Raw genomic sequence first — 18,294 nt, 5'->3', positions numbered from 1 at the left:
CAAGTAGATAATTCTTGCATTGTGGAAGACCCTGCCTTCAGTAACCCCACAGGCAGTGTGTTCTAGATTATAGCCACCCTCAGTAGGAAAGGACTCAGATCTTCCTGATACTCCACCTTTCCCCATCTAATCTTAGCAATGTTTCATTTGTCTACCATAACTGTCCCTCTTACCTCAGCACACCTCAAGCAGTTGTTCCCTCAGTCTCCACTTCTCCAGGGAAATCTGACCGAGTCTCTATCTCCTCATAACTGAAATGTTCCATACTCAGATAATGAGGGCAGGTATCCCGGATCTACCTGTACCCTCACCTCCAGGGTTTCTCTGACCTGTATTCTGAGGTTCCTCTGTTTCACAGTGCTCTCTATGAGCTCGACCATTCAGGTGTATTTACACACTTCTGCCTCCTCCTCGTGTCATTCAGCTCACAGTTCTCAGCATTAAATTCCAATTTGATCAATATCGTTCTGTCACTTCTGACTATCCTCCTCACTTTCAGCTTCACCACCGATGCAAACGAAGTGTCTGCTACAAACTCACTCGGCACAGCTACGTTCATATCCCATTCTGGTTCTCCCCTGCCACCCCCGACTGTGCCATCCAACCGGAGAGATTTTCGATCCATCGGATGGACCGCACGGCGTCTTTGGGCAAGACGAAGGGAGGTGGTGTCTGCCTACTGATCAACACTGCGTGGTGCTCGGACACAGTGGCACTGACAAGCTCCTGCAGTCCGGACCTGGAACATCTGTCGGTGAAGTGTCGTCCCTATTATCTGCCACAGGAATCCACCTTGGTCATACTGACAGCGGTCTACATTCCCCCCCAGGCGGACGTGGAGTGTGCTGTGAATACACTGTATGCCAACATCAGAGAACTTGAGACCAGGTAACCGGAGGCTTTACTCATTACAGCCGGGGACTTTAACCAGGCCAACCTCAGAAAAGCACTGCCAAGGTTATACCAACATGTCTCCTGCTCCACTAGAGGCCCAAATATATTTGACCACTGTTACACAGCAGTCAAGGATGCCTACCATTCCGTCCCACGATCTCACTTCGGAAAATTGGACCAGACCGTACTCCTCCTCCCAGCTTACAAACAGAAACTGAAGCGGGAGATCACGGTGTGAAAAGTGGTGTCGCGTTGGACAGAGGAAATGGATGAGCTCCTCCGTGACTGCTTTGAATCGGTGGACTGGTTAGTATTCAAGGACTTGGCAGCTAACTTCGATGAGTATGCCTCAGCTGTCATGGACTTTATCTGGAAATGTACTGTGGACTGTGTGTCTCGCAAGACGATCCGGGTATTCCCTAACCAGAAACCTTGGATGAATTATGAGGTCCAGTCCCTTTTGAAGGCTAGAACTACGGCTTTTAGGTCTGGGGATACCAGTCGCTACAGGGAATCCAGGCATGAACTCCGGAAAGCCGGAGAATGTGTGGAGCAGGTTAAGACCTACAAGTATCTGGGAGTACAGTTAGATGAGAAGCTAGACTGGACTGCCAACACAGATGCCTTGTGCAGGAAGGCACAGAGTCGACTGTACTTCCTTAGAAGGTTGGCGTCATTCAATGTCTGTAGTGAGATGCTGAAGATGTTCTATAGGTCAGTTGTGGAGAGCGCCCTCTTCTTTGTGGTGGCGTGTTGGGGAGGAAGCATTAAGAAGAGGGACGCCTCACGTCTTAATAAGCTGGTAAGGAAGGCGGGCTCTGTCGTGGGCAAAGTACTAGAGAGTTTAACATCGGTAGCTGAGCGAAGGGCGCTGAGTAGGCTACGGTCAATTATGGAAAACTCTGAACATCCTCTACATAGCACCATCCAGAGACAGAGAAGCAGTTTCAGCGACAGGTTACTATCGATGCAATGCTCCTCAGACAGGATGAAGAGGTCAATACTCCCCAATGCCATTAGGCTTTACAATTCAACCGCCAGGACTTAAGAACTTTTTAAAAGCTATTATTAATGCTTTTTGAGATAGTGATTTAGATGCATATCATATTTTTTATTGAGTTAAGTATTGTATGTAATTAGTTTTGCTACAACAAGTGTATGGGACATTGGAAAAAAAAAGTTGAATTTCCCCATGGGGATGAATAAAGTATCTATCTATCTATTAAGGGCACCAAGAGGCAATATTCAGCCAAGTTGGAAGCCTAGGCTGACCAGAGGGATGCCAGTAAACTATGGCAGGGTCTAAATGAGATCACTGGGCGCAAAGAAAAGGCTGGGAATATCAATAACTGTAGCACTTCTCTTCCTGACGAACTTAACGTATTCTACGCAAGGTTCAAACAAAAGAGGAGCGTCCTGCCCCCTCCGGATGAACCGGACCTGGTGGCATCAAGATTCATCGTCACCGAGGAAGACATTAGAAGAGCCTTCCTGAAGATAAATCCAAGGAAGGCAACAGGCCCAGATGGCGTCCCGGGACGGGTTCTCTGGGCCTGTGCAAGCGAGCTAGCTGGAGTATTTGCTGATATCTTCAACTGCTCCCTGCTTCAGTCTAAGATCCCCTCGTGTTTTAAGAAGGCAACAATAATCCCGGTGCCGAAGAAAAGCAAGGTGGCATGCCTGAATGACTATCAACCTGTGACTGACATCAATTGCTATGAAGTGCTTCGAGCGATTGGTTATGGCACACATCAACCATAACCTACCGGTCAACCTCAACGTTTAGCAATTCGCCTACCGGAGCAACAGGTCAATGGCAGATGCCATCTCTCTGGCACTACATTCCTCCTTAGAACACCTGGAGAATAAAGACGCATATGTAAGGCTCCTTTTGATCGACTACAGCTCTGCCTTTAATACCATCATTCCAAATAAACTGATTCCTAAACTCCGGAACCTGGGTCTTAGCACTCAGATCTGCAGCTGGATCTTCAACTTCCTCACAGACAGGACCCAGGCTGTAAAAATAGGGGACAAGCTCTCCTCTACAATCACTCTGAGCACCGGTGCCCCACAAGGCTGTGTACTCAGCCCCCTGCTGTACTCACTGTACACCCATGATTGTGTAGCCAAGTTTCCATCGAACGCAATATATAAGTTTGCTGATGACGCAAGATATGGCCAATGATGAGTTGGACTACAGAGAGGAAATTAAGAACCTGGTGGCATGGTGTGAAGACAATAACCTTTCCCTCAACGTCAGCAAGACGAAGGAATTGGTTGTTGACTTCAGAAGGAGTAGCGGATCGCACAACCCCATCTACATCGCTGGTACGCAGGTGGAACAGGTCAAAAGCTTTAAATTCCTCGGTATGAATATCACAAATGACCTGACTTGGTCTAACCAAGCAGAGTCCACTGCCAAGAAGGCCCACCAGTGCCTTTACTTCCTGAGAAAGCTGAAGAAATTTGGCCTGTCCCCTAAAACCCTCACTAATTTTTTATAGCTGCATCATAGAAAGCATTTTTCTAGGGTGCATCACAACCTGGAATGGAAGTTGTCCTGTCCAAGACCAGAAGAAGCTGCAGAAGATAGTGAACATAGCCCAGCGCATCACACAAACCAATCTTCCATCCTTGAACTCACTTTACACCGCACGCTGTCGGAGCAGTGCTGCCAGAATAACCAAGGACACAACTCACCCAGCCAACACACTTTTTGTCCCTCTTCCCTCCAGGAGAAGGTTCAGGAGCATGAAGATTCCTACGGCCAGATTTGGGAACAGCTTCTTTCCAACTGTGATAAGACTGCTGAATGGATCCTCACCCGGATCTGGGCCGTACCTTCCAAATATCCAGACCTAACTTGCACTACCTTACTTTCCCTTTTCTATTTTCTAGTTATGATTTATACTTTAATTATTTTATTATACTTACTTGGATTTGTACCTCAGGGAGCGCGAAGCGCAGAATCAAATATCACTGTGATGATTGTACACCCTAGTATCAATTGTTTGGTGAGAATAAAGTAAAGTAAATTCATTCTTGTAGAAAGTGCCCTACTACACAGAATGAACAATTAACTTACTCATTGAGAAGCTGCCTCCCTCAGGAGTTTTTTTCCACATTCAAATTCCCAGGAACAATGCTGGGATAGGATGCTTCATGGGAAGAGCCTGGAGAAGTCATTTTCAAATCTGGAGCAGAGCAGGTTAAAGGGAGACTGAATAGGGAAAGGGTGGCAGGAAGGAGGGTGACTGTAGGATATAGAGCTGGCAGGAGTCGAGAATACCTATAGAACTTAGAAGAGTACAGAACAGGCCTTGCTTCAGCCCACAACGTTGTGATGAACTAATTATATCAGTAATCAAATGCCCAACTAAACGAATCTGTCCTACCCACACAATTCTAAGAGGCTCTTAAATACAACAATTGAATTTGTCTTCACACCACTCCATTCCAGATACCCAACCTCCGTTCCAGGTATCACCACCCTGTTCCAGATACCCACCACCCCATTCCAGATACCTACCACCCTGTTCTAGATACCCACCACCCCGTTCCAGATACCCATCACGTTGTGTAAAGAAAAAGCTTACCCCACACTACTCCTTTTAAATTACTCCCTTTCAGTTTAAATGCACACCACTGCTAAACCTTTTCTGCATCCTCTCCAATGCCTCAACATCCTTCCTATAATGGAATGACCAGAATTGATTGCAATCTCTAGATGTGGCCGAACTGGAGTTTAATAAAGCTGTATCATAACTGCCTAACTCCTGAACTGAATAAATGTAAGCAGGTCACAAGCCTACTTTATCATTTATCAACTTCTTTCAGTGATCTGTGGACTCGGACTCTGTGGTCATCAACGTTATTCAGATTTCCTCGAAACCCCAGAACACTAAGCACCCAGTCTTGTTCCACCCTCAACCAAGTCTGCTTAACAGTCAGTTCTATGTAGTGATGCATGCTCTTTCATCCCCGTCACCCTTAACACTCCCAGTATTTAAATAGATAGACTGCAACCCATCATTCCCATCTTCTCTATTCCCTTGCTCTTGTCCTGACATCTTCCTGCCTCACAATCCCTCCACACCCTGATCTGGTTCTCTGTTACCATCCCACTACCAAACTAATTAAACCCTCTGGGCAGAGAGCTGTTGTGGTCTGGGATTGCTGCCCGAACAGAGATGGGAAAAGATTCACAGGAATGTTGAAATGAACTGGAGTAAGCCTGGATTGGGAAAGTATTACAGGACTGTGGGAAGAGGGGAGTGAGACAGAACTGGAAGCTCCACCTTTGGGCTGTAGCAGACCCAATGGGCTGAATGGCCTCCTATTCCTCATTACCTATATGGTGGGTACTTGTGGGTTTTGTTCACCCAGGAGTGGTTGTAACTGTCAGTTTGTGTAATTATCAACCCTCCACGTTTCTAAAGGGCCTTCATCAATCCCCCTGGTCCTGCTGTCATCACTTGGGTGAGTCCACTCCTGGTAATCTTCATTTTCCTCTTTGTTCACAGAGATCACGCAGCAGGAGCAATGAACACAACTCTGTGAGTATCATCACCTGAAAACAAATGCCAATTCTTTGATTCCTGAGGAAGGAGTCTGGAAACATGAACATTCCAGACCCCTACTGCTCTTAATATCAGCTCTCACCTTCAATGCATGCATCCTGGTAAACCTCCATTGCACCCTCTCCAATGCCTTGATATCCATCCTATTAGCAGAACTGAATACAATAATCCAGATGCAGTTTAAAAAAAAGAACATCCCAGTTTCTGAAAAGAATTCCTCGACTAATAAAGACGAGCATGCCATGTGCCTCCTTTGCCACCTATCAACCTGTGCAACCTCTTCAGGGAGCTATTGTCTTAGACTCCAGAATCCCTCAGAACAACATCACTATTAAGGGCCTTGCTATTAGCAGTGTATTACCCCTGTACATTTGATCTCCCAATCTCCCAAACTGCAATGGATCACATTTAGAACATAGTACATAGAAAGTCACAGCACAGTACAGACTGTTCGACCTGTGATGTTGATCTTTCAACCGACTCTAAGGTCAATCTAACCCTTCCCTCCTACGTAGACCTCTATCTTTCTATCATTCTTATGTATATCTAAAAGTCGCTTAAATGTCTTTAAAGTCTCCACCTTTACCACCATCCTTGGCAGGTTTTCCACTCTCCATGTAAAAAAATTACCTTTGACATTCCCCTTATACTTTATTCCAGTCTCCTTAAAATTATCCCCCTTCATTTCAGCTATTCCTGTCCTGGGAAAAACTCTGAATTCTGTCCTCATATTCAACCTTCCAAAGTGAATCACTTCACACTTTTCAGGATTGAACTCCATCTGCCACATCTCAGGCCAGCTCTACATCCTGTCAATGTCCCATTTCAACCTTCTATACTATCCACAACACCACCGATCTTCATATCATCTGTAAACTTACCAACCTACCCTTCCATTTCCTCAACCAAGAAGCTTAGAAAAATCACATATGCAGAGGAGCCACAACAGATCCCTGTGGAACAATATTGGTCACTAAGGCAGTATATGCTCCATCTACAACCACCCTCTATTCAAGCCAATTCGGATTCACACAGCCAAGTATCCCTGGATTACATGCCTCCTGGCTTTCTGAATGAGCCTAACATGGGGAATCTTATCAAATGCCGAACTAAAATCCATGTACACCACCTTCACTGCTCCACCGTCATCATTGTCCTTTGTCACATCCTCAAAGGATTCAATCGGGCTCGTGAGGCCCCTCACAAAGCCATGTTGACTATCCCAAATCATACTGTGTTTCTCCAAATGTTCATAAATCCTGTCTCTATGAATCTTCTCCAATAATTTACCTACCACAGATTTGTAATTCCTGGAGTTTTCTCTTCACCCTTTTGAGAAGAAAGGAATAACATTTGCCACTCTCCAATCATCTGGTGCTACTCCTGTGGCTAATGAGAAATCAAAAGATCATCTCCAAAGGCGCAGCACTCTTTCCTCGTTTCTCATAGTAATCTAGGGTTAATTACATCCATCTCAGGGATGGATTATACTAATTAAAAAATTCTTTTTTATTTGTTCCTTAAAGTAGGGATCATTGAGTAGACTTGAATTTGGTTTCCAAATAGTATTCTTTGGTTGTAGGTCAAAATCAACAGTTAATAATGTGTTTCTCCAAATATTCATAAATGCTGTCTCTAAGAATCTTCTCCAAAAATTAACTTACCACAGATCTATAATTCCTGGGGTTATCACTTCAGCCTTTCTAGAAGAAAGAAATAACATTTGCCACCCTCCAATCATCTGGTGCTACTCCTGTAGCTAATGAGGACTCAAAGATCATTTCCAAAGGCGCAGCACTCTCTTACCTCATTTCTCATAGTAACCTAGGATAAATTACACCCATCTCAGGGACTTATCGATACAAATATTTGTCAAAAATTCTAGCACAACCTCTTTCTGAACACTGACATATTCAAGTGCCTCTGCCTGTTTTACATTGTCTTCACAAACTTCAGCTGTGAACACTGAAGCAAAGTGTTCATTAATTACCTCCTCCGACTCAGGTACATGTTTCCTGTACTAGTATCCTCTACTATCCCTGATCGGTCCAATTCTCACTCTTGCCATCCTCCTGTTCTTCCTGGGGTTTTCCTTAATCCTACTCACCAAGGCCTTCTCATGGCCCTTCTATCTCTTCTTATTCTTCAGCTCCTTCCTGGCTACTTTGTCACTCAGTAGAGCCCTGACTGAGCCTTGCTTCCTAAACCTTCAGAGCTTCCTACTTCACCTTGACTGAATGTTCCACATCTCTCATCAACAATGGTTCCTTATCCCTACCATCTTTTCCCTATCTCAATGGGGAAACCTATCCAGAACCCCCAGCAAGTGCTTCCTAAACAATCTCCACATTCCTGATGTGCATTTTCTTGAGTATATCTATTCTCAATTTATGCTCTTCAGTTCCTGCCTAATAGTATCATAACTTTCCCCTACCCCCAATTAAATACTTTTCCATACTGTAAAGGCCAGGCAGTTGTGGCCATTGTCTCTGAAATGCTCACCATTTGACCAGGTAAAGTTCATCTATAATTTCACTATTCATATCTTCAACCTATATAGATCCTGTTGTATCATTTCCCAGTATCCCATGTTATTCATATCTGTAAACCTACTCACCCATCCACCCATGTTTTCACATGTCATTTATATGTATATATAAATGGACCTACTACAGATCCCTGCAGAGTACAGCTAGAGTAAGTCCCATTCACCACTAACCTCTGCCTTCAGTGGGCAAGCTAATTCACCATGGATCCCATACATCTTAATCTTCTGCATCAACCTCCCATGAAGCATCTTGTCAAAGGCCTTCCCAGACTCCATGTCAGCAACATCCACAGCTCTACCTTCATCATCCCTTTCATCACCTCCTTGTGAAAATCAAGTTAGAACATAGGACATAGAATAGTACAGCACATCACAGACCCTCAAACCCTGCCTCCCATATAAACCCCCACCTTAAATTCCTCCATATACCTGTCTAGTGGTCTCTTAAACTTCACTAGTGTATCTGCCTTCACCACTGACTCAGGCAGTGCATTCCACGCACCAAACACTCTCTGAGTGAAAAACCTTCCTCTAATATCCCCCTTGAACTTCCCTCCCCTTACCTTAAAGCCATGTCCTCTTGTACTGAGCAGTGGTGCCCTGGGGAAGAGGCGCTGGCTGTCCACTCTGTCTATTCCTCTTAATATCTTGTACAACTCTATCATGTCTCCTCTCATCCTCCTTCTCTCCAAAGAGTAAAGCCCTAGCTCCCTTAATCTGTGATCATAATCCATACTCTCTAAACCAGGCAGCATCCTGGTAAATCTCCTCTGTACCCTTTCCAATGCTTCCACATCCTTCCTATAGTGAGGCGACCAGAACTGGACACAGTACTCCAAGTGTGGCCTAACTAGAGTTTTATAGAGCTGCATCATTACATTGCGTCTCTTAAACTATATCCCTCGACTTATGAAAACTAACACCCCATAAGCTTTCTCAGCTACCCTATCTACCTGTGAGGCAACTTTCAGGGATCTGTGGACATATACCCCCAGATCCCTCTGCTCCACACTGCCCAAGTATCCTGCCATTTACTTTATACTCTGCCTTGGAGTTTGTCCTTCCAAAATGTACCACCTCACACTTCTCCGGGTTGAACTCCATCTGCCACTTCTTAGCCCACTTCTGCATCCTATCAATGCCTCTCTGCAATCTTCGACAATCCTCTACACTATCTACAACACCACCAACCTTTGTGTCGTCTACAGACTTGCCAACCCACCCTTCTACTCCCACATCCAAGTCGTTAATAAAAATCACGAAAAGTAGAGGTCTCAGAACAGATCCTTGTGGGACACCACTAGTCACAACCCGCCAATTTGAATGTATTCCCTCCACCACAACCTTCTGCCTTCTGCAGGCAAGCCAATTCTGAATCCACCTGGCCAAACTTCCCTGGATCCCATGCCTTCTGACTTTCTGAATAAGCCTACCATGTGGAACCTTGTCAAATGCCTTACTAAAATCTATGCAGATCACATCCACTACACTACCCTCATCTATATGCCTGGTCACCTCCTCAAAGAACTCTATCAGGCTTGTTAAGCACGATCTGCTCTTCACAAAGCCATGCTGACTGTCCCTGATCAGACCACGATTCTCTAAATGCCCATAGATCCTATCTCTAAGAATCTTTTCCAACAGCTTTCCCACCACAGATGCAAGGCTCACTGGTCTATAATTACCCAGACTATCCCTACTACCTTTATTGAACAAGAGGACAACATTCGCCCCCCTCCAATATTCCGGTACCATTCCCGTGGACAACGAGGACATAAAGATCCTAGCCAGAGGCTCAGCAATTTCTTCCTAGCCTCGTCGAGCAGCCTGGGGAATATTTTGTCAGGCCCCGGGACTTATCCTTCCTAATGTATTTTAACAACTCTAACACCTCCTCTCCCTTAATATCAACATGCTCCAGAACATCAACCTCACTCATATTGTCCTCACCGTCATCAAGTTCCCTCTCACTGGTGAATACCGAAGAGAAGTCAGGACCTTGGTCACTTCCACAGCCTCCAGGCACATCTTCCCACTTTTATCTCTAATCGGTCCTACCTTCACTCCTGTCATCCTTTTGTTCTTCACATGATTGAAGAATGCCTTGGGGTTTTCCTTTACCCTACTCACCAAGGCCTTCTCATGCCCCCTTCTTGCTCTTCTCAGCTCCTTCTTAAGCTCCTTTCTTGCTACCCTATATTCCTCAATAGATCTATCTGATCCTTGCTTCCTAAACCTCATGTATGCTGCCTTCTTCCACCTGACTAGATTTTCCACCTCACTTGTCACCCATGGTTCCTTCACCCTACCATTCTTTATCTTCCTCACCGGGACAAATTTATCCCTAACATCCTGCAAGAGATCCTTAAACATCGACCACATGTCTATAGTACATTTCCCTGCAAAAACATCATCCCAGTTCACAGCCACAAGTTCTAGCCTTATAGCCTCCTAATTTGCCCTTCCCCTATTAAAAATTTTTCCTGTCCTCTCTGATTCTATCCTTTTTCATGATAATGCTAAAGGCCAGGGAGTGGTGATCACTGTCCCCCAGATGCTCACCCACTGACAGATCTGTGACCTGACCCGGTTCGTTACCTAATACTAGATCTAGTATAGCATTCCCCCTAGTCAGCCTGGCAACATACTGTGACAGGAATCCATCCTGGACACACTTAACAAACTCTGCCCCATCTAAACCCTTGGAACTAATCAGGTGCCAATCAATATCAGAGAAGTTACAGTCACCCATGCTAACAACCCTGTTATTTTTGCACCTTCCCAATCTGCCTCCCAATCTGCTCCTCAGTATCTCTGCTGCTACCAAGGGGCCTATAGAATACCCCCAGTAGAGACAGACAGACAGACATACTTTATTGATCCCGAGGGAAATTGGGTTTCGTTACAGCTGCACCAACCAAGAATAGTGAAGAAATATAGCAAGATAAACCATAAATAATTAAATTATAATAAGTTAATCATGCCCAGTGGAAATAAGTCCAGGACCAGCCTATTGGCTCAGGGTGTCTGACACTCCTAGGGAGGAGTTGTAAAGTTTGATGGCCACAGGTAGAAATGACTTCCTATGACACTCAGTGTTACATTTCGGTGAAATGGGTCTCTGGCTGAATGTACTCCTGTGCTTAACCCGTACATTATGAAGTGGATGGGAGTCATCGTCCAAGATGGCATGCAACTTGGACAGAGTAACTGCTCCCTTCCTGTTCCTGACTTCCACCCATACCGACTCAAAAGAGGATCCTGCTACATTACCCACCCTTTCTGTAGCTGTGATAGTATCCCTGATCAGTAATGCCACCCCTCCTCCCCCTTTCCACCCTCTCTATCCCTTTTAAAGCACTGAAATCCAGGAATATTGAGAATCCATTCCTGCCCTGGTGCCAGCCAAGTCTCTGTAATGGCCACTACATCATAATTCCATGTATGTATCCAAGCTCTCAGTTCATCACCTTTGTTCCTGATGCTTCTTGCATTGAAGTACACACACTTTAGCCCTTCTACCTTACTACCTTTATACCCTTTATTCTGCTTCTCTTTCCTCAAAGCCTCTCTATATGTTAGGTCTGGCTTTATTCCATGCACTTCTTTCACTGCTCTATCGCTCCGGGTCCCATCCCCCTTGCAAATTACTTTAAACCCTCCAGAACCATGCTAGCAAACCTACCTGCAAGGATATTGCTTCCCCTCGAGTTCAGGTGCAACCCATCCAACCTGTACAGGTCCCATCTTCCCCAGAAGAGATCCCAATGGTCCAAAAATCTAAAACCCTGCCCCCTGCACCAACTCCTCAGCCATGCATTCAACTGCCATCTCCTCCAATTCTTACCATCACTATCACGTAGTACTGGCAGCAATCCTGAGAACGCCACCCTTGAGGTCCTGTTCTTCAGCCTTCTGCCTAGTTCCCGAAACTCACACTTCAGGACCTCATCCCTCTTCCTGCCTATGTCGTTGGTCCCAACATGTATCACGACTTCTGGTTGCTTTCCCTCTCGTACCAGGATGTCGTGCACCCGGTCAGAGACATCCCGGACCCTGACACCCGGGAGGCAACAAACCATGCGGGTTTCCTTCTCCCGTCCACAAAATCTCCTGTCTGCTCCCCGACTATAGAGTCTCCAATGACGACAACTCTCCTCTTCTCCGTCCCATCCTTCTGCACCACAGGGTCAGACTCAGTGACAGAGGCCCTGCCACCGTGGCTCACACCTGGTCGGTCATCCTCGCCAACAGTATCCAAGACGGTAAACTTATTATTCAGGGGAATGGCTACAGGGGTGCTCTGCACTACCTGTCTACTCTCCTTCGCTTTCCCCCCTCGGACTGTCACCCAATGACCTGCTTCCGGCAGCCTAGGTGTGACTACCTCCCTGTAGCTCTCATCTATGACTGCCTCATTTTCTCTTATGAGTCGAAGGTCATCCAGCTGCTGCTCCAGATTACTCACACTGTCTTCCAGATTGCCCAGCTGCAAGCACTTCTGGCAGATGTGACTCTGCGGGAGAGGGGAGATCCCCCAAGACTGCCACATCTCACAGGAGAGGCACATCACCGTCTCAGGAGGCATTGTAAAGACTAATTGGGAACAAACTCATCCTCCGCCTCTTCTTGTCAAAGCCTCTCGAGTCAAAGCCTCAAACCTCCACTCACTCACTGGCTGCTTTCCACAGGCCGCTCCGCTTGAGTTACCCCTCTATTTATTTGTTTGAGCTTTTCAAACTGCTTGGTCACCTGACCTCGATTGCCTAATCAGCTGCTTTCTGCTGAGACTGAGCTATTCAAATCTTGATTGTCTAGTCAATGGCTTTCTGCTGAGCTATTCAAATCTTGATTGTCTAATCAATGGCTTTCTGCTGAGCTATTCAAATCTTGATTGACTTGATTGCACAGTCCAACTGCCAAAAGCTGCCAGAATCTCTCAAGTCAAAGCCTCAAATCTCCACTCCTTCACTGGCCCACTCACTCGCTGGCCGCTTTCCACCAAAATTGGTTTGATATAATTTACCTCACATAAAGCAGTGCTGTTTATACCTAATTAACCATTGCTTTTCAAATTGGTCATAAATCCTATCCCAAAGAGTCTTTTCTAGTCTCTTCCCTGCCGCTGAGGCTCTCCAGGATTATCCCCATTTCCCTTTTGAATAATGCAATGACATTAGCCTCTTGCCAGTCGTCCAGGACCTCTCCTGGGACTAGAGGCATCATGAAATGGTCAAGGCACCAGCAATCTAATATCTTGCTTCTCTCAATATCCTGGGTTTATTCCATCAGGCCTGGGGGTCTTGCCAACAAGGTTAAGAAACTCAGCATACTCATATCTGGGTTTTTTTTTATTATTTTGAAATGTCCTGTCATATCATCACAATCTACACTGATCTACTTATCCTCCATGTCCTTTTCCTTGATAAATATTGATGCAAGTACTCATTACATCCTCCACGTCCAAGCACATGTTCCGTCCTATATCCTTGAGTGGTCCTAGCACCTCACTGGTTCTCCTCTTGCTCTTGATGCATGTGTAGAATGCCTTGGGATTCTCTTTAATCCTGGAGGGTATTTATGGCCAAGGCTGGCTCTCCAAATTCCCTTCTTAAATTCTTTTCTGACGTTCTTAAGGTCTCTGTTTGATTTTAGCTTCTTGAACCTTACATACGATTTTATTTCCCTCTTGATTAATTTCACCACCTTTCTCAACATCTAGGTTTGTCTGACCTAGCCATTCTTGTCCTTACTTCTTCCTGGAATGTCCAGTCCTGGATTCTGTACAATTTGCTGTTCTTTAAATGCCTTCCACATGTCAGATGTCGATTCAGCTAAATATAACCGTTTCCAATTAATTCTCCCTCATTCCTGCCGATTACTCTTGTAATTTCTCCTACTCCAATTTAATGCTCTCCTGCAAGGTTCATACTTAATCTTACCTTCATCTTAAGATACAGAACATAACGAATTGTGATTGCTGTTCCCTAACTGTCCTCACCTGAGCAGTTTTATTACCCAACACAAGGTTCAGCATAACCCCCATGGTTGTTGGACTATTTATTTATTGATTTAAGAACCCCTCCTGGATTCACGTAATTCTGCCCTCCTCTAAACCTCTTGCACTAAGGAGGTCCCTATCAATATTGGAGAAGTTGAATGACCCTGCTGCTTTCCCACCTTTACTGATCCTGTCTGCAGATTTTTATCTCAATGCCCGTCACTACTGGTGGATCAGTAATGTGATCACATTGGTGTGTTTGCACCTTTCTTGTTTTTGAGTTCTACCCATATACAAACAGTGTTTGAGCCTCCATTGTGTCCCACTTTAATACTGTCTCCGATTAAACAGTGCAACGTACCCACCCCCTTTCACCTCGCACTCTTATCTTTCCTGGAGCAACACACAGAAAGTACTGGAGGAACTCAGCAGGTTGGGCAGCATCTGAAGAAGGGTCTCGGCCCGAAATGCTGACTGTTTATTTATTTCCATAGATGCTGCCCAACCTGCTGAGTTCCTCCAGCATTTTCTATGTGTTGCTCTGGATTTCCAGCATCTGCAGATGTTCTCCTGTTTGTGATTTACTCTATCTTTTCTGAGGCATTGAGATCCTGGAACACTAAGAGATCAATCCTGCTTCTCTCTCAACTAAGTTTCTGTAATGATCAGAACTTCATACTTCCATGTATTGATCCATGTTCCCTCGTCCCCATCATCTATAACACTCCCCGTATTAAAATGAACACACTTGTCTATACCCTTGCGCCTGCCTGTTCTTACTGGTCCTGATATCTACCTGCCTCACAATCCCTCTGCTTCCTGACCAGATTCTCTCATTCCCATCCCACGACCAAACTAGTTTCAACCATCCTGGTGGAAAGCTGCTGAGGTCAGGGATTTCTTCCTGAATGGAGATGGGAGACGATACACGGGAACATTGAAAAGGAATTGGAGTGAATCTGGACTGCATAAGTATTACAGAACTATGGGAAGAGAGGAGTGAGACAGAACCAAGAGCTCACCATCAAGCTGGAACAGACCGGAAAGACAGAGTAGTCTCCTGTTATTCATTATCCAGGGAGTGGTGAACATTGGGTCATTCCTCTAGGACTGGTTAGCACTCTCTCTGTTTCAGTATTTATCATTTCTCCTCATTGCTAAACGGGCTTTATCAATCCCCCCGGTCCTGCTGTTATCACTCGAGTGAGTTCACTCCTGGTAACTTTCACTTTCCTCTTCGTTCACAGAGATCACATCAGAGCAACAATCAAAATGAATATGTGAGTATTGTCTCTTGAAAAGAGACACAAACTCATGAGGAGGGAGTCTGGAACCAAACACGGAAAAACACTGAAAACCTACAGCACAATACAGGCCCAGTCGGCCCATGCCGAACATGTCCCTACCTTAGAAATTACTCGGCTTACCCATGGCCCTCTATCTTTCTAAGCTCCATGTACCTATCCAAAAGTCTCTTAAAAGACCCTATTGTATTGCATTTGATAAGGTACCCCATGCAAGACTTATTGAGAAAATAAAGAGGCATGGGATCCAAGGGGACCTTGCTTTGTGGATCCAGAACTGGCTTGCACACAGAAGGCAGAGAGTGGTTGTAGACGGGTCATATTCTGCATGGAGGTCGGTCACCAGTGGAGTGCCTCAGGGATCTGTTCTGTCCATTGTGAAACACCTAAAGCCTGGCACTCCAGGTGACCATTCCTGCCCCTGAACCATCCAAGTCTCTATAATGGCCACAACATCACAGCTCCAAGTATTGATCCACACTCTAAGCTCATCCATTTGCCAATCAATATTTCGGAAATTAAAATCTCCCACCACTACAACCCTGGTATTATTACATATTCCCAGAATTTCTCTCCCTATCTGCTCCTCGATGTCTCTCTTACTATTGGGTGGTCTATAAAAAACACCCAGTGGAATTATTACCTATCACCCGTCCCCAATGTAGCTGCAGCAAACATACCTGCAGGGACCTGGCCCCTCTCAAGGTCAGGTGTCTTCTCCTTAATTCCATCACCCCTACTGAAGCAGAGGCCGTCTACAGCCGCTCAGTAGTCATCTCACTGTGGCTTCTGTTGGCATATCTGTAGCTCTGGGTTTTTATGGGGTGGCTTGCTTGCCCCTTGGCCAACGCTTCTGGCTTGGGATCGTCACAGTCAGTTCAAGTTCAGGTATCTATCTTGTACCCATTCCTTTTGTACAGGTCAAATCTTCACCAAAGGACATCCCAATGATCCACAAATCTGAAACTCTGTCACCTATTTCAGCCCTTCAGCCTCTCATTCATCTGCCAAATCATCCTATTCTTAACCGCACTGACCTGTGGTTCAGGCAATAATCCAGAGATTACTACCATTGAGGTCCTTTTTTAGCTTCTTTCCTAACTCCTGATATTCGCTCTTCAGGACAACATCCCTTTCCCATCTATGTTGTTGGCACCAAAACTGCTACAGACTCAATTAGATATCTCTGGCCCTGACAACTGGGAGGCAACATACCATCGTGAAGGCAATTTCGGAATCTCCTGTTTGTTTTTGTAGGTGTTGAATCCCCTATCACTACCACTCTCCTCTTCTCCCCCTTTCCCTTCTGAGCCACAGAGCCAGACTCACTTCCAGAGACCTGGCCACTGTGGCTTTCCACTGGATGGTTAACCCTCCCAGCAGTATAATCCGAAACACAAGACCCTGCAGATGCTGGAAATCCAGAGCAACGCTCACAAAATGCTGGAGGAGCTCCTCTGGTTATGTGGCGTCTATGGAGAGGAATGAAGAGTTGGCATTTTGTGCTAAGACTCTTCATCAGAACATTAACAAGTATACCAAGTTATTGAGTGGAACGATCACAGGGGTCTTTCACATGATCTGCCTTTCCCTCTCCTGACAGTCACCCAGCTACCTGCCTCCTGCAACTTAGGTGTGACTGCCTCCCTGTAACTCCTGTCTATAAACCTGTCAGCCTCCCTGTAACTCCTGTCTATAAACCTGTCAGCCTCCCTGTAACTCCTGATGCAGATTTCATCCAGCTCCAGCTTCAGTTCCCTAACGCAATATAAACCTCTTGGGATTCTCTAAATCTTCTCTGCAAAAGCTACTATACTATATGTCTTGATTTCCTTGTTAAGTACCTTACTTCTTCCTCTATACTCTTACAGGAATTGACTTGATCCCAGCTGCCTGTACCGGACCCATGTCTTCTCATTCCTAGTGTGGGCCTCAAAATCTCTCTCATCCAAGGTCCTATCAGCCTTGACCATCACTCTAACCAGAATATGTTGGGGTAACATTTTCATCCAAAGGGTGGTCAGTGTATGGAATGAGCTGTCAAACAGGTGATTGAGGCCAGTGCATTTGGACCGGTACATGAATGGAAAGTTATCGGCCAGCGGCCGGCAAGTGAGACTAACTTGCATGGACCAGCTGGGCAGAGATAATAGCTCTAAGCTTTCAGATATTTATGGATCTTGGGGAAAGTGCTGAAGTGGGTAAAGGCTCATTGTAATGGTATTACGCAGGAGCTGAAGAGAGTAGATTGGCTTAAGTCCACAGCTAACAAGTGGGAGTCATTTAAAGAGCATGCAGACAGAATTCAGGACCAACATGTTCCCATGCAGAAGACAAGGGTGGCAATGTTGGGATTGCCGAGACATCTTTCAAATTCAGTCCAAAACAAAAAGGAAGCAATAAGTAGGGAGCTGAGAACTTTTGTGCAGTGACTGTTTCCCTCTTTTGCTTTGCAGTACGTTGTAGAAGCACGACTGGTGCTCCCAGCCAACTTCATCTAGCTGTCCAGAAATCAGAGGAAGCAAACCGCACGCACGCTCAATGGAACAGTGACTGCAAATGCTCAGCTACAGACTGTGGGATGGGAGGGGGGCGAGGGTGCAGGGAGGGGGAGGGGTGGAGGGAGTGGGGAAGGGGTGGAGGGAGGGGTAGTGGGGGAGGGGTGGAGGGAGTGGGGAAGGGGTGGAGGGAGGGGTAGTGGGGGAGGGGTGGAGGGAGGGGGGAGTGGGAGGCGGTAGCGTGGGAAAGGGAGATGGTTGGGGGAGGGTAAGGGGGTGGAGGGAGGGAGGGAGATGGGTAACAGTGCAGTGGAAAGTTAGAGATATGGGGAAATAAGGCAGACTGAAGGAGTGAGATGGTTGGATGTGGTCGAGAGATAATCTTATGCCACTGCAGTAATCCCCAGGAGACACGGGAACCTCAGAGGGAATGCTCACATCACACAATTACATAACATGCACTCAC

General features: G+C 45.7%; 1 protein-coding gene across 3 annotated transcripts in view; it reads left to right on the top strand.

Moving 5' to 3' along the window:
* The window catches only part of LOC140728691 (uncharacterized), a 265,890-nt gene extending 247,975 nt beyond the window's left edge, over positions 1-17,915 (top strand). For all 3 annotated transcript variants that reach the window (XM_073047654.1, XM_073047653.1, XM_073047652.1), the window contains 3 exons: positions 5,421-5,453; positions 15,274-15,306; positions 17,787-17,915. In XM_073047654.1, coding sequence (XP_072903755.1) covers positions 5,421-5,453; positions 15,274-15,306; positions 17,787-17,831 — 111 coding nt within the window. In that variant the 3' untranslated portion in view covers positions 17,832-17,915. The remainder of the gene's footprint in view (positions 1-5,420; positions 5,454-15,273; positions 15,307-17,786) is intronic.
* Positions 17,916-18,294: the final 379 nt, after the last annotated feature.

This window comes from Hemitrygon akajei, chromosome 6 (genome assembly GCF_048418815.1).
Source record: "Hemitrygon akajei chromosome 6, sHemAka1.3, whole genome shotgun sequence".
Classification (NCBI taxonomy): domain Eukaryota; kingdom Metazoa; phylum Chordata; class Chondrichthyes; order Myliobatiformes; family Dasyatidae; genus Hemitrygon; species Hemitrygon akajei.
Note: the sequence above shows the minus strand (reverse complement) of the source record. Positions and strands in the feature narration are given on the sequence as shown.